We start from the raw sequence: 16,840 nt of genomic DNA, 5'->3' as shown, positions 1-16,840 counted from the left end.
CACAAGAAAGTGATAAACGTGATTCTGTGCAAAGTGTCTCTAAGAAAATACACAGGGAGAAAATTACTGAGAAGAGCCCCTAACAGAAGAGAAAACAAAAGCGTCTCCAGGCAAGTGCAGAAAAGTTCTGAGAACGCTTGCATTTTTCAGAGTCCCAAGAAGCTCAGTCAGTGAAAGGTGCTTTGCAAATCCAGAAAGGAAATTCAAGGCAAAGAGCTGCGAGGCTAAAAAAAAATCTGTGTCAGACAGAATTCAGTCTGGAAGTCAAAATGATATCACTGAGAAATAAATGTGGCTCTTAGTAAAAGACATGCGTTAAACATTAAAAAAAAAAAAGCAGGCGTAGAAGGTGGATACATTCTAAGATAAGCTCATTAAAAATATTTGATTTAATGGAAATAATTTAAAAAATGGATAATTAAATCATTCAACTCCACCTTGATCTTGAATGGCTACTGTACCCCGCAACTGGCTGTGTCCTCTCTGCTTCCAGGAAAGACCCCAGATCACAAGAGTGAAACAGTTTCTATAAGAAGAACGGCCCCTCTACTTGCACCTGTGAAATGTGTGATGCGGCCAATGTACATTTTGAAAACATAAAGGTACAGCACAGAGTATCCAAATCCCATAGTTTAACCTGGGGTTTTGAAAATTTTCCGGGGTTGCCATCTCTCTTCCACCGGAATTTGCCTGCTCTGGAGGCAGTTTCACTCCATGACAGGTGTGTAAGCCCAGTAAGTGCCCGAGTATGACACTCACCGGTCGCTACCGTTTAATACTTAAACCTAAAAAAAGCCATTTATAAGTTGACTTATTTTTGTGTCTTATTTCCTTGCGGTATAAGTTTCTACTTCTAACTATGGAATGTTACATCAACAATATAATTATTCATACCTTGTTTCAAATTTCATTACAGTTACTGAGGATTCATCGTGATTTCACACAGCACAGAGACACCAAACTAAACACCAAACAGCCAGCATTAGATGTATTTTTTCTTTAAATACCAATAAGCGAAATATCCCATTCCCCCCAGAGATCCCATAAGGAAGGAGGCTCCAAAGAAGGAGGGGGGTTTCCGTTTGACAAGCCTGAAGGCATTGGGTACCACGGCCGAGAGAAGGGTGGTGTGTATGTCTCCCAAAACTTTCCTGAAGGCAAAGCGTTTTTGTATCCTGTCAAAGAAGGACTGTAGGTTGGGTCTGCTGCCATCTTCCCAGTATTTCTTAGACAGTCCTAGAAACTTGAGGCGGTGCAGGGTGGCTCCCAGTAGGATGTCAGCCAAGGTAAAGACGCATCCGCAGAGCCAGAGTTCGCACTTCTGCCCTGGAGAATTAAGCCACAAAAACAGACAAGATGAGAACAAGCTGCTGTTTGGAAAATTGGGGCCTGGTCCAAAGCCTATTGAAGGCAATGGGGAGGCTTTCCATTGACTCCAGCAGGTTTTGGATTAGGCTCTAAGTACCGCTGCAGAGTTAGAGTTCATTAAGAAGCCGATCTTCTCTAATGAGTTTATAAGGAGTTGAATTGGGCCCCGGGGAATCTTTAAAAGCAGGGCTGTGAGAACTTGCTGAATTTAGAACTACTCGTGAACCTTCTCTGTGGGCTCGTTATAGATGGTGGTTCCTTATCCTGCTTCCAGTGAGGTGAGTGTCAAAACACCCTTCGGCTTCAGTGGGACCTAGTAAGTGTCCCAGCTCCAAATGAACAGCTGCCCTATGCACTCAGGGACAGCAATTACCTTTGTCCTTGGCTGCTGGTTGAACATAGTGTGATGTTTCACAAATGAAGGAGGCCCCAGGGTCACGGCCAGTACTGTTCCCCATTTTCTATATTAGTGACCTTAGAGCTACTTGGGAATCCAAGAAATTTCTTACTGAGTGTGGGACTCAGCGTAGCTGCTGATCCAGCACCTCCAGCTTTTCCTGCTGCCACTAACGAGCACCTTCTGCCTCTTTAAACTCATGACCTCTGGTGGAAACTCTATTCCAAGACACCAGATTTATCAGCACTTCTGTGAGGGGAATCAGATTTCAGGGGGAGGCAATATTTAATGCTGACATGGGCTATGAGAACAGATACCAAAGGGTTAAAGGCTCCCAGTCACTGGCTACCCTCAGCAATAATATCACAGGAGAAATGCTCTCGAAGAGAGTCTGTGATGGGATGGAGGGACTCCTGCATCGGCACTGGCCAGTAGGGGGTTAAAACACTTCCCCAAACATCCTTCCATCCCTGTAGCATGCTAACTGGCAGGGCCTGTGGCAGAGTAGCAGGTGAGCCTTATTAGTGACAGCAGCTGATTCCCTTAAGAGTGGGGTTACATAAACTCACAGAGGAGCAAGGATTAGAGCTGAGGGAAGGGGTGGGTGGGTCTAAGCAGGGTTTCTGTCTCTCCCTTTAGGATTGTAGACCCTCTGAATCCCTTGCTATGTTCTGTAGCTGTGGGAAGCTTTATTGTTTGACCCTTGGGAGCAAATGATTGGAAGTTAAATGCTCTTCATACATTTTTCTAAAATTAATTAACAGGCAAAATCTCTAGTGCTTCTGAGTGCTGGGGCATGAGTAACCTTCCAATAAAAAACCATTGGGTGCAGTACAGAGCCAGGGAGCCTCTCTACAATAATACACCAGTGTGTGTAGCAGAGCACTTAAGAGCAACCCTACAATAACAAACCAGGATTTGCAGGGTACGAGTGCTCATGAACAGACCTGTGATGACAAACCAGTGATCCTAGCCTGTAATGTGGGGAGCTACCCTCTGCTATAAAAGGTGGAGCTTTAGTATGAGGTTAAAAGTTGTCACACACCCTGCAGGATACGATGCTAGGCCACACTTCCTACGGACTCGCACACAGATGCAGGGATGATTTTTTTAGGAAGAGGGAGACAAGAGAATAAAGCCAGGCTAGATTAGAGCAGCATCTGTGCTGTGCTGACTTGCAAGCTATTTCTTGTTGTTAGGTAAATAAGTAAGTTATCCTAAAACCTGCCTCAGTCATCTCTGAAATACTGCAAACCCTACATGTCCTCACTAATCTGAGGAGGTACCAGAGGGCTGACAATAGGAGAAAGGGAAAGGCTAAGTAGAAGAGCAGACCCAGCCCCGAACAGGCCGCATTTGGGGGCCTGCAGGGGGATAGTGGTGTATTCCTAGAGCTCTGGGTTCCTGCAGAGCATGTAGGGCAGTGGCATGGGGTGAGGTCCAATCTGCTCATTAACTAACAGTTCTGTTTGTCAGAAAACAAACCTACTTTGGCATGAACACCCCCCCCCCCCATCCCTAGCTTGTTCTTCCCCACCTTGTAAGCACTCCAGGCTAGGACTGTGTCCTGAATTATTCCTGCACCGTCGTGATTCTGTGGTAAACATTTAAATGAGGGCGACTCTCAGCCCGATTCCACCTTCCGAACAAATTAGAGCATTGGAGCTAACGACAGAGAGAGAGCTCCTGTGGATCAAAGGGAAGCCTAGTAATTCCCTTCAGAGGAAACCTGATCTCTGCCCTCTTTACCCTTCCTGAGCCTCAACGGGGCTATTGGAGAAAATCTGTCCCCTTGTTCCAACCACGAAAGGGAAAACCAATACCCTGATGGGGGTGAGGGGGGGGGAGATTTGTGAGCTCCCCCTCCACTGGCGTATGCTCCCCTATCTGGGGATGAAGATGCTGCTCCCTCTGCGGTAGTGTAAAAACAAGCATGCACTGAATCAAACCTTACTCGTCGTTTATTATTGCTGTTAGTTATTGCATTATTAACCCAATCTCTAGCAGTGTGAATGTCCATGCACTTTACAGAGAGTAGGGAAGACACAGTCCCTGCTTTGGAAAGCTCATTATGAGGCGAGTGGAGCAGAAACAGACAATTTATGGCACTGCCTGGGCAGGGAGCTGCAAACAAGTGGTGCCTGCCTGCTTTGAGAGGCTGCAGCAATGGCGCTAATGTTAATTGCAAGGCCTGGTTTTTGTTGGCTTGGCAGACACACAGAGCAGGTGACAGCACTGGTGCCTACTGGCACAAGGGGTTTTACAGCACTGTAGGCCACCACGGGGGAGACAATCTCACCCCAAGACTCAGGCCCATGTCTATAATGGGCCAAACCTGAACACCCCAGATAGCGTGGAAGTTCAGATTGAGGTTTTTCACAACTTCGGTCCGTCTCTAGTACAAAGCAGGGTGGCCGAAGCCCAGTGTGTGAAAGCATCGCCCAGTTTGTTCTAGGCCAAAGGGTGGCAGGTCCCAGCTCGTGAAGCCCCATCTGGATCCAAGCAGCCGGGTAGCTGGAGCACTGCGCTTCGGGCCCTGTAGCCTCAGTGGCTGCAGCTCTGGACTGAAGATAAGGGCCGCTGCAATGCAGCTTGTGGGCCGTTGTCAAATCGTTGGCACCAATTGGATAAAGTTTGGGTGCCCTCTGCTATGAAACGGGAGATAGGGACCAGCCCTGTCTAAGTGGGAAGGAAACAAAGCGCCTTTGAGTGACATTAGCGGCGGCCCTTGGCTTCATGCCCCAGAAATCTCCCATCAGAGGGCTCAATAATTAGTACCAAGCGTGAGTGTGTCTGTTAATGAGAGTATTATCTGACATGATTAGCAGGGTAGGCACAGACTCACTCCAGTGACTACATGGCTTTCCATAATCCCCGCACCTGTGGGGTTTGCTGGGCCTGAACTTGATAGCTATTAAGTCCCCATGTTGCTTTTGACTGGGAATGACACAACTCCCATCACAGCCAGAACCAGTTATCTTGCCCTGGAGAGTGAGGTGGCTGCAGGAATTGTTGCTTGACTAACCAGTTCCAAGATATGTTCCAAACCTGCAACCCACGAATTTCAAGCCCCCACAGCCCTGCTTGTCACGCTGCTTAGAACCACTTTCATTGCATAGTGTCTGAGAGCCTGCTGGGTGCTTCACAGAAGTGACAGTCCCTGCCCCAAAAAGCTTATAGCCTCCATTGTACTCATGACAATGAAAGTGGGTGGCTAACAGAATGAAGGGGGCAGGACAAGGAAACAAAAGATTAAAGGTTATTAAGAGAAGGGCGATTCCTATGAATCCTTTATTATGTATCAGTGAGGATCTGTTCCTTTCATTGGCAGCATTGACCTTTGGGATGACTGTTCAGAGTGGCAATCCCCAGGGGCTTCCCATATTCCTGGCAAGCCGGTTCCCTGTCTGTTGTACAGCAGCTCAGTCGTCCCAGATGGAATCTTTCTCTGCTCACATGCCAGGGTCCCTGCGGGGTGGGGGGAGGGGGCGGAGCAGAAGCCCTGTTGGGCTGCTTTGCTCTGGTCTGGTAATTGATAGCTTTCTTTTCATCAGGCTTTCACTCTCTGTAATTGGGAGTTAATTGAATCTTTCAGGCTTCTGCAGGCATTTTATGTAGGACCCATAAAATACCTGCCCTCTGTGAGCAGCACAAACACACTGCGTTTTCCATTGATGTTCCCATCAGTTTCAGCACAACTGGGGGACCGTAATGTCCCCGTCCCAAAGTCTCTGTGGCTGGTCAGATGCTGGTGGTTCCTGCTGTGGCCTGTGTGCTCATTACAAAGCATTTACTGAGGGACAGCTGAATCGCTGGTGTCCTTGGGAATAACCCTGCTTTTCAGGAAGCGGCCTCCTCTGGAAACCCAGACACCGGAGACTGGGGTACTACATAAATATCAGAACACAAGGGGAGAAGAATGACAAAATGGAAGAGAAGGAAAGCACAGGAACTGCAGTGTGACCAGTGATGTATATGAATTGGGATGTGTACTTTCTGATGGTCAGAGCATGGGATGTGCAATCAGGAGGTCTGGGTTCTAGCCCCAGCTCTGACACTGACTTGCTGTGTGACTCTGGGAAAGTCACTTAATCTCTCCATGGGTCCCTGTCTAAAAGGATGCTGATCTACCTCACAGGGGAAGGGATGGTATGAGCCTTAGTCAATTGTTATTTGTGAAGCACATTAGGATCCTTAAATGGAAAGCACTATAGAAGTACAAAGATTTATTGTTATTTTTAATGGAAATGTCACCCCATCAACCTGTTGTCCCTGGCTCTAAACATTCAGTGATAGATGATCAGAAATACCTGTGAGCAATTGCAGGCCTAATTTGCATAATCAATTTCCTTGATTGCATGCAAAAGTTGCCCATTTGTATATGTAAATAATTAGTGAGATTTATAAATGGTCAATTGTGCGCGCAAAAGTCCAGAATATAAATGTGCATTTACAAAAACTTTGCATGCATATTAGGTGTACAATTGCACATGCATTAAGAACATAAGAACTTCCACACTGGGTCAACCAATGGTCCATCTAACCCAGTATCCGTGTCTTCTGACAGTGGCCAGTGCCACGTGCCCCAGAGGAAATGAACAGAGTAGAGTAATTTTGTGTGATTCTTCCCCTGTTGCCCAGTCCCAGGTTCTGGCAATTGGAGGTTTAGGAACACCTGGAACTAAGAGCCATGGATGGACCTATCCTCCATGAACTTATCTAATTCTTTTTTGAACCAAGGTAAACTTTTGGCCTTCACAACATCCCCTGGCAATGAGTTCCACAGGTTGACTGTGCATTGTATGAAGAAATACTTCCTTTTGTTTGTTTTAAACCTGCTGCCTATTAATTTCATCGGGTGACCTCTAGTTCTTGTGTTATGTGAAGGGGTAAATAACACTTCTTATATCATTCATGATTTTATGTACCTCTATCATATCCCCCCTTCGTTGTCTTCTTTCTAAAATGAACAGTCCCACTTTTAATCTCTTCTCGTATGGAAGCTGTTCCATACCCATAGTCATCTTCATTGCCCTTTTCTGCGATGGGCCCTTTTTGAGATGGGCTGACCAGATTTGCAGGCAGCATTCAAGGTGTGGGTGTACAGTGGATTTATATAGTGGCATTATGATATTTTCTGTTTTATCATCTATCCCTTTCCTAATGGTTTCTAACATTCTCTTAGTTTTTTTGACTGCTGCTGCACATTGAGTGGATGTTTTCAGAGAACTTCCATGATGACTCCAAGATCTCTTTCTGGAGTGGTAACAGCTGATTTAGATCCCGTCATTTTGTATCTATATTTGGGATGATTTTTTCCAATGTGCATTACTTTGCACTTATCATTACTGAATTTCTTCTGCCACTCTCCTTAAGTGATAGGTTACAAACCATAGTTAGTGGGAATATTTTTCTCCTTTTTTTTTTTTTTTTTTTTTGCCGTTTGCAACCATAAGCACTGAGGCTTGGTTTACACTACAGAGTTAGGTCGATGAAAGGCAGCTTATGTCGACCTAGATCTGTAAGCGTCCACACTAAAATGTAGCTCCCATCAGTGTAACTCGCCCACTACGCTGATGTAATAACTCCACCTCCGTGAGAGACGTAGCGCTTAGGTCAATGTAGTTAGTGTAGACACTGTGCTGCTTACATCGACTGTTGCTGTCTTTCAGAAGCTGTCCCACAATGCCCCGCACTGACAAATCGACGCAAGAGCTCCCGGCGAGGACATGCACCGCTGACACAAGGAGTGTAGTGTGGACATGCAAAAGCGATGTAATTCCTGCGGTGGCTGGACGTTGATGTAACTTAGGTCAACTTAATTTTGTAGTGTTGACTTGCCCTGACTAGCTTACAATATGCTATCACTTTGGACCTTTTGTGTGACGCCCCCATTCCCAAGGCATTTCACAAACGAGTCACTGGGAGTGACTAGAAGCTTCTTGAATTAAACAAACGCCGATGATTTACAAAGCCATACACCAAAGCCTGCACAGGCCAGTGCTAAAATACACTGACAAGGCCACTTATGAGAAATGTCTTGTTTATGCGGAAAAGGCCCATCTTTAATCCCCCACTGCCTGAGCAGCGAAGGCTGCTCAATCCCTCTCTGCAGAGAGTGCCCTGCTGTGTAACCCATGAGCACAGGTTTATTTAGCTCTTTCTAATGCAGCGGTGTATTTCCAAACCCTACCCAATGCATCTGAGCAGAATTCCTTGTTCCCTTCCTACTGCACGAGAAGTGGGACTGTTCCAGGTGTTTTCAGATACGCTCCTGGCCTCCCTGAAGTTGCTTCACTGATCGTAGTTCCTCACAAGCTTCTTTGGGCCTCACACACAAACTATTGTTACTTTGCAATGGACTCAGCCACAACTGGAGCAGAGGAAGTTCCTCTGCCCCACCCCAGCTCTGTCGTTTTCCAGGGTCACTGTGTAATGTCAAAGCAGCTCTCACCACAACCTCGCTTCCCTTGTAGGCATGTTCGATGGGAGGTGGGTGGAGCAGTCGATCTGAATGGCGAATGACAAGCCACACCACTGACATTTCATCATAGCAGTTGAGTGCAATTACTCCTCTGCCTCTGAACTTTCATCTGGTTTCTTGGGGGGTTCATTATGAGGCGTCATCACGCAGCCAGCAGAGGGGAGTGAAAATAGGGAGAGAGGGATGTGTGGAACCATGTAACCCGGGCATCTGAGATCAGCGGAGAGCCCTTAACCCTTTGTGTGCTGCACCACACAGGTGTTACTTCCCAGGTGGTGCCTCCCAAGGCATCAGAACAATGTCACCTCAGGGATAAGGGTGACTATGGTAAAGAGAAGGGAATGCCTCACAGTAACCTCTGGATGAGAGGGTGTGACTGTTGTGACACAGCAAAGCTACTGCTCTGGACTGGGCCAGCGTTTCAGCAGTGCCTTACAAAACACCTCACAAAGCTGCCTACCTTGATACTCGAGTTTCCTCTTCTCCAACTCGGCCTCAATCTGGTCTAGCACCATTCCCAGCTCGCCAAGGATTTTCTTCAAGTAGCTCACATTGTCGTGTTCCAGGATCTTGGCCTAGATAAAAGCCACAGGTTTACACTGAATGGGTGGCCCTGAGACCACACGTTCCTTGCACAGGTGCTCTTGGCACTAGAAAGGGTGCAATGCAGAGCATACACAACACCTTCTAAACCCCTTCGTCATTCTAGTTATTCAACAGCTGCAGGAGGAGTTCACCAGACTCTGGAGAGAAGATTCATCCATGTAAAAGTGACCCCCTGCTGACACCTACTCAACCATGGGGAGGCGACTTCCATTTAAGCCCAGCTCAGCACAGTTCCTACTAGCTTTGGCTAAGAGAAAGCAACTCCTAGCCCAAGGTGGCTTCCAGCTCAGCAGCACAGCTCCTCACGGCTCAGCAAGGGGTGGAGGCCTCCCAGGTGAGACTAGCACAGCTGAGCTCTTGCCACTTTGGCCCCAGGAAGCAACTTCCCGGTAAGAGCAGCTCAGCATAGATCTGACTGGATCAGCCAGAGAAGCACCCTTTGGGCTCACATAACGGAGCTGCTTCCTGGAGACCACACAAGCCCCAGCTGGCATCCCAGTTGCAGTAAAAGTCAGGATGCCCCATTGTGAGTCCAGCCCCAGAGAGGGGTGAGGGGAAAGAAAGGCTCTACTAGTGGTTTCAGCTCACTTGGGAGTCTAGTCCCCAGGTGGTACAGACACAACATCAGGGTGACTTGGGAGGAAATATTCAGCACTTTAGAATGGACCCGGTCTCTCAGTAGTATCAGGGCCCCAGCAATGGGCGCCCTTGACTGTTCTTTGGGGTCCATCCTCCCTCTCCCTCCTAGAAATAAAGTCCCATATGTTGCTGTAGATGTCTTACCATGAGTTTCTTCTGTTTGGAAAGGTATGGCTCAGTCAGCTGGGGCTCCCCTTCGTAGTCCAGCTTCATCAGCTCCGTACTGGCATTAGCTAAGTGTCCTGGGGGGAGACAGAAGGACAGTTCGGGGGAGCTGTTGCATCCTCTCGCACTGTGGATGGAAGGCTAGTTTCAGCAGCGGTGATGCCGACCTGGCACTGTGTGAAAAGAGCCTCATTCTAGCTATGAAACTGTCATTTTCCCCCAATCATTACATCAGGAAAAGTGGTTTCTACTGCACACCTGTCTATATAGTGGCCTCAATCAGCCTTGGTGCAAGGAGGTGTAACTTTAGGTCTAACTTCAAGAGTTGTACCACCCTGGATGGGGGGCAGAATCCAGATCTTCTTGCAGCCAAAAACTGCAGCTGCCCATGGACCTTGTGATTGTGCAAATACTGGTAAAAACATGAAGGTAGATCCCCAGGTAAATTGAAATCAGTGTACACCAAGTAAGGATCTGGCCCATTAACTTTCACAGTAAATATTTGCCGAGACATTTTGTTCAGTTCTGGTGGGTTTACCCTTGGAGAGTGTAATTGATAGGGATTTGTGAGCATCATCTAGAGAACAGTTTGAAAACAAGGCTGTTAGTCTATAAATCACCTTGAGGTGCAGTTCATTTGTGTAAAAAGTGCTACGTGAATATGCAAGAACTTACAGTACCAGAAAGCACGTCAGCATATGCTTAAATCCCATTGAAACTGGGGCTTTTCTCAATCTGGGCCATGTCAAGCGAAATACTGTTCTCAGTCACGCTGGTGGTTTCAACGCAGTTACTCCGGATTTTACAGAAGTGTAACTGAGAACTGAATCTGGTTTATTAATAATAACGATCACTGATAATTAATAAGCAACAGCCTGATTTAAGCTAGAGATGGGAACACTTTCCATTTTGAGCAAAGAAGCATGGCTAGCTCCATTGTACCAGGAAGATACGTACCACCCCATCAGCAAGGAGTACTAATAGCCTCCCTGGGCACTTCGATGGCCTAAGCCTGACCCTGCATGCCTTTGGGATCCCAAACTCCCAGTGAAGTTACTGGGATTTGGGGATGTGGCAGGAATGTGGGACTTGGCCTATAACAAGGATCGGCAACCTTTGGCATGCGGCCCATCAGGCGGGCCGAGGGATGTGCTGGCCGCCGCTTCCCGCAGCCCCCGTTGGCCTGGAACAGTGCACCGCGGCCAGTGGAAGATGCAATCGGCAGAACCTGCGGATGCTGCAGGTAAACAAACTGGCCCGGCCCGCTAGCGGATTTCCCTGCTGATCCCTGGCCTATAATAACAACACCTTAAGTATAGATAGATGTACAGCAAGGTATGCAGTGCACATTCACCCTTCCTCTGAGAATCACATATCCAGGACACTTTGCTTTTGGTAGCTGATGATGCAGTGAACAGGTTACTAGATTAAAAACAGACACCTCTGGAGGCTCCTCAGTGAACATGATAGCCCAGTAATGACTCGCTTCCCCCTCGCTTTCATGTGCCTCCCTTAAATGATCACTGGTAATTATGACAACATCAGTGGTTCAGCAAGATGCAGGGCTAGTCTATAAATCAGCCTCTGGCTTTCCCTTCATTCCTCAGCACAGCCAGAGTGATTAATGCCTGTACAGTATCACGGCTAGCCCACTGCTCATCTCCTCGAGAGGGGTGAGGTGTACCTGGCATAGCTGCCTGGGGTTGGGAAGAGGGTTGCGAGTATGATACAGATATTTCCTTATCCATCCCCCTCACTCTGCTGCAAGTGAAAGCTGGACCTGACTGTTTATCCAGGTCACGGACTGATTTTAAAGAATAGTTATGACATTTGGTATAGTCGGTAGTTTCTGTGCAAGAAGAACTCAGCCGTGGAATACAGAGTGAGTTGCAGGCAGCACTGGGCCATGGGCAGAGCTGTGTATGGGGAGCCTAGGACCCAGAATAGCAGTGCATGCTGCGGGTCAGGACTGAGATGATCAGTAAAGCCCCCCATCCTCCTTCTCTCTACCTCTGTCACTAGCTCAGGAGCCCCGGGGACCGGGGAAGATAGGGATGGAATCTGCCCCACGTTTCCCCTATACCCGGCTCAGTTCAGTTCTTTTACTCCGTGATTTACACATGCTTCCTACTGTGGATCATAAACAACTCAGAGAGTTCATTCATCACCCAAAACTTCTTTAACGAGAGTCAAGGTTGACCATCAGGGTTTTGTGCCCTTCCAGGATGTTGAGTGCACCTAGACTTAAACCTCTGAAAACCAGGAAATACAGAGTTAAGGTGCGTGCCAGTCCCGCCCCCAGAATCTTAACTCTTTCCTCTATAAGGGATGCCATAACACGCCCCTGGCAGACATCATAGCTCACTATCCTTCCGGATGACATGGAGCATGAGACAAAAACTCTCAGTCCATGTCCTTGCTAAGGCAAAAGTCACATTTAAGGTGGGCTTAGTGATCACAAGCTGTCTCTACCTGGCCTATTTCCAACCACTTCACCTGCTCTGCACAAACCATCCCAGAGATGCCAGCTGTTTCCACCCTTTGACACTTGTCCTAAGGATTCCCTCTAGAACATCACCTGCACTTATCCCTGCCCATACTGTTATGTTTGCTATCAGAAGAATCTAAAGAGCAACTAACTAAAGACACAAAAGCTAACAGAAAATATTGTAGTGAGTACGTCAGAAGCAGGAAACATGCCAAACAGTCAGTGGGACCACTGGACAATCAAGGTGCTAAAGGAGCACTCAAGGAAGACAAGGACATTGTGGAAAAGCTAAATGAATTCCTTGCCTCAGGCTTCACTGCAGAGAATGTGGGGGAGATCCCCACACCCAAGCCATTCTTTTTAGGTGACAAATCTGAGGAAATGTCCTAGATGGAGGTGTCAGTGGGAGACATTTTGGAACATATTGATAAGTTAAACAATAAGAAGTCTCCAGGACCAGATGTTATTCATCCAAGAGTTCTGAAGGGACTCAAATATGAAATTGCAGAACTATTAACTGGTATTTAACCTATCGCTTAAATTGGCCTCTGTACCAGATGACTAGAGAGTAGCTAATGTAATATCTTTTTTTTTTTAAAGGCTCCAGAGGCGATCCTGGCAATTACAGGCTAGTAAGTTTAATTTCAGAACCAGGCAGATTGGTCGAAACTATAGTAAAGAACAAAATTATCAGTCACATAGATAAGCATGAAAGGTTGGGGAAAAGTCAACACTGCTTTTGTAAAGGGAAACCATGCCTCACCAATCTGTTAGAATTCTTTGAGGGTGTCAACAAGCATGTGGACAAGGGTGATTCAGTCGATACAGTGTATTGGACTTCCAGAAAGCTTTTGAAAAGGTCCCTCACAAGACTCTTAAGAAATCTAAGCAGCCATGGGATAAGAGAGAAGGTCCTCTCATGGATCAGTAACTGGTTAAAAGACAGGAAGAAAAGGGTAGGAATAAATGGTCAGTTTTCACAACTGAGAGAAGTAAATAACAGCATCCCCCAAGAATCCGTACAGGGACCAGTCCTGTTCAACGTATTCATAAATGATCTGGAAAAGAGGGTGAATAGTGAAGTGGCAAAACTTGCAGACGATACAAATTACTCAAGATAGTCAAGTCCAAAGCTGACTGCAAAGAGTTACAAAAGGATCTCACTAAACTGGGTGACGGGGCAACAGAATGGCAGATGAAATGGAAAAAATTATCCCAAATATACATTCAAAATGATGGGATCTAAATTAGCTCCGGAAAGAGATATTGGAGTCATTGTGGATAGTTCTCTGAAAACATCTGCTCAAAGTGCAGTGGCAATCAAAAAAGCGAACAGAATGTTAGGAACCATTAGGAAAGGGATCGATAAGACAATTGAAAATATCATAATGCCACTATGTAGATCCATGGTACTCTCAGACGTTGAATACTGTGTGCAGGTCTGGTCACCATATCTCAAAGAACATCTATTAGAATTGTAAAAGGTGCAGAAGGGCAACAAAAATGATAAGGGATACAGAGCAGCTTCCATACAAGGAGATTAAGAAGACTGGGACTGCTCATTTTAGAAAAGAGACAACTAAGGGGAGATATGATAGAGGTCTATAAAATCATGAATGGTGTGGAGAAAGTGAATAAGGAAGTGTTATTTACCCCTTCACGCAACAAAAGAACTAGGATCACCCCATGAAATCAATAGGCAGCAGGTTTAAAACAAACAAAAGGAAGTACTTCTTCCCACAACACACAATCAACCTGTGGAACTTGTTGCCAGGGATGTTGTGAAAGTCAAAAGTATAACTTGGTTCAAAAAAGAATTAGAGGAATTCATGGAGGATAGGTCCATCAATGGGTATAAGCCAACATGGTCAGGGATGCAACCTCATGCTCTAGGTGTCCCTACATTTCCAACTGCCAGAAGCTGGGACTGGACGACAAGGGATGGATCACTTGATAATTGCCCTGTTCTGTTCATTCTCTCTGAAGCATCTGGCACTGGCCACTGTCTGAAGACAGGATTCCATTGGTCTGACCCAGTATGGCCATTCTTATGTTCTTACCCTGGTACAAATCCCCATGGCAAGAACATACCATTTTGCTCCTCTTGAACAACCCCCATGACTCAGCACAGAAATAAGGAGTCCGGGAGCTCTCTGGATTCAGATGCACCTCTCCTCATATCACAGAGCAACCTGCTGCAAGCAGTCCTTGCACCAGGCAATACACTGTCCCTAACACAGTGCAGGACAGTTGGGGTGCATACCAAAGAATGAGAGAATGCAATTCTGTGGGACACAACACACTGCAGAAAATGCCACATTGACCAAGTCATGCCTCTTACCTGCAGCCCAAGGGCAGCCCTTGCTGAAACATACTTGCTGTATAATTCAAGCACTTACCAGCTGGTAAACAGTAAGCTGGCCTCAACCTTAACAATAGTGGTGGCATAGTCCCAATATAATAATAAAAGCTAAATGCCATGTCATCCCCCAGCAGGTTCATCCCAGCCCCAGTGGGCTTCAAATAATTTTCAGCTCTTCATTTTCTCTTCTGGATTCCTGTTAGACTGCCAGCATACGTACTTTTTAAAGCTTTCCTGAACACTTGCTGCTGCATACCTTGTGCCTGCAGCTTTATCCCCATCAGATCAGTAGTTTATGTTGTGTTCTTTTCACCCTCATTTGCCTTGTGCATACAAAATAGACATTGCTGGGACCTTTGTAAGAGCTGAACAAATGGTTTATTAATTACAAAGTCTACCCTTGAAATTCTGTACATCTGTGCCCCTGTGAGCCCCTCAATGCCACTGTCATGTAACAGCAACTCCTATCAAGCCTGACAAACTCACTACACCTAACACATTGCTGTCATGATATTTATCTACAAAGAATGTTGTGTGAGATATCAAACGAAAGCCAGTGACACACTGGTCATTTATATCACTTTGAAGTGTATGTATTAACACTATATTAGGAACTACCGATATTATGCTTTAAAGTCTGTGACCAGAGAAAGGGAAAAACAGGTTTTCTTCCAGACAAGAGGCAGGATAGTTATCTCCCTGTCTTTAATGTAAATTGAGCAGGGTGATGCCAGAGACAACGGGTAGTTAATTTGCATCAGAGGTAAACAGGAGGAACAAATTAACATGAGGATGTGAACTCAGCATGGGAAGACGCTGGAGTCTGAATGCCAGGGGTTCATCCTGACAGTGGTGACAAAGACGATAAACTTGGGGGGAATATAGGGAGAAGCAAAAAGAAATGTTGGTGATCCACCACTAAGGGAACAAAGAGGTCAGCGCTCTTTGCATCCATGAACTCTGGATCCCCCACCATATGGGTTGGTGATGCTAAGAAGTAGTGGTAGGTGAGAAAACTGCCTTAAGACAAGGTTTGTAGCCTGCCAAGTTTAGTCACTCAAAAGCTCATGATACTTTTGTTTTATTTGTAACCAGTTTGTTCCTATTATCCTTGCTCATTATCACTTAGATCTCTGTCCACTATTAATAAACCTGTTATTCATTTTACTATAAGTTCATCCCAGTGCAATGTTTTCACGTAAAGTGCGAAACCTCTGCCGAGCCAACAGGCTGGTGTGTATACTGTCTCTTTGGAGACAGCAGACTTGGTAATCTCTGGGAGTGTCCAGTGGCAGGGGCTGGACATTGCAGAGGAATGCACTTCTAGGGGGGGTTGGGGACAAGGGTGTATCAAGTGTTCCCTGCAAGGAAAAGAGGGCTGGCAGAGTCTTAGGGAACTTGGTTGGCTGGCTAGCAACCTGGGGTGACACCCACAAATCTCTCTCTTGCTAAGGCAAAGGGGTAACAAGGTCACCTGGAGTTCCGGTCACCCCGAGAAAGCATCCCAACGTCTACCTCTGAAGCAAGGAGTACTCAGTCAGTCCTGCCAGGGGAAGTTCTCCCTCTAATGAATGTGCCATCCCAGGAGCTGAGGAGTTCAGAATTATAATGGTAAACAATAAATGGCTTTAGTTGTATGTTCTTTCATCCTATGTCCCTCTCTCTCTGTTCTGCATCTCTCTCCCACTGGCCAGGTGACTGCCCAGCAGCTTCTGTCCAAAATGCATCCTGGCTTCCTGGTTCTGCCAACCGCTGATCCAATGGACTGGTATAATCCCAATCCTAGAGAACTTCTTTTAGGCACACAGCTGGAAGCCTGTTACTTCATCTTCTGTGCACTAAGCTGTGGTCAGCCAACACCATTGTCATCAAGTCTTCATAGACACACAGCACAGGGAAAAGAACCCACACTCTTATGCTTGCTTAGATTGTACGCTCTTTGGGGCAAGGACCATCTTTGTATTCTGTGTTTGTCCAGTGCCTAGCTCCTAGGGGCTACCGCAATATAAATAGATACTGATAATCATCACTGTGCTCCAAAACCACAAGGTGATACTCAGTAAATTGCAGTAGTGGCACTAACTTAACCAGTAGAAGGGTCTGCTATCCACGTGAGCAGATCTGCTTCCACCCATTAGAAAGCAATAGTGTACGTGTGCACATAGAAACACATACATGTGATGGAGTGCAACCATCTCAACGTAAGAAACCCACTGATGTCAAGAAAGAGCCCACCATACGCACTGACCAATAGGAAGACTTGAGAAGGGAATGAGATAGAAAAGGAGGTGGAGATTAACCTGAGGTGCACAGATACTACAGTGATGGGGC

The 16,840-nt window shown here is 46.3% G+C and overlaps 1 protein-coding gene across 4 annotated transcripts in view; it reads right to left on the bottom strand.

Annotated features, from left to right (window-relative positions):
* Nucleotides 1-982: 982 nt before the first annotated feature.
* GDAP1L1 (ganglioside induced differentiation associated protein 1 like 1) overlaps nt 983-16,840 on the bottom strand; it is a 31,278-nt gene continuing 15,420 nt past the window's right edge. For 3 of the 4 annotated variants that reach the window (XM_024206974.1, XM_024206971.1, XM_024206972.1), the window contains 3 exons: nt 9,639-9,736; nt 8,710-8,824; nt 983-1,326 (listed from right to left, as the gene is read on the bottom strand). In XM_024206974.1, coding sequence (XP_024062742.1) covers nt 983-1,326; nt 8,710-8,824; nt 9,639-9,736 — 557 coding nt within the window. The remainder of the gene's footprint in view (nt 1,327-8,709; nt 8,825-9,638; nt 9,737-16,840) is intronic. The other variant, XM_024206973.1, reaches the window with a different exon arrangement.

The sequence above is a fragment of the Terrapene carolina genome, unplaced genomic scaffold (genome assembly GCF_002925995.2).
Source record: "Terrapene carolina triunguis isolate 2854851 unplaced genomic scaffold, T_m_triunguis-2.0 Scaffold130, whole genome shotgun sequence".
Classification (NCBI taxonomy): Eukaryota; Metazoa; Chordata; order Testudines; family Emydidae; genus Terrapene; species Terrapene triunguis.
This window is presented reverse-complemented; position numbering and strand designations above follow the sequence as displayed.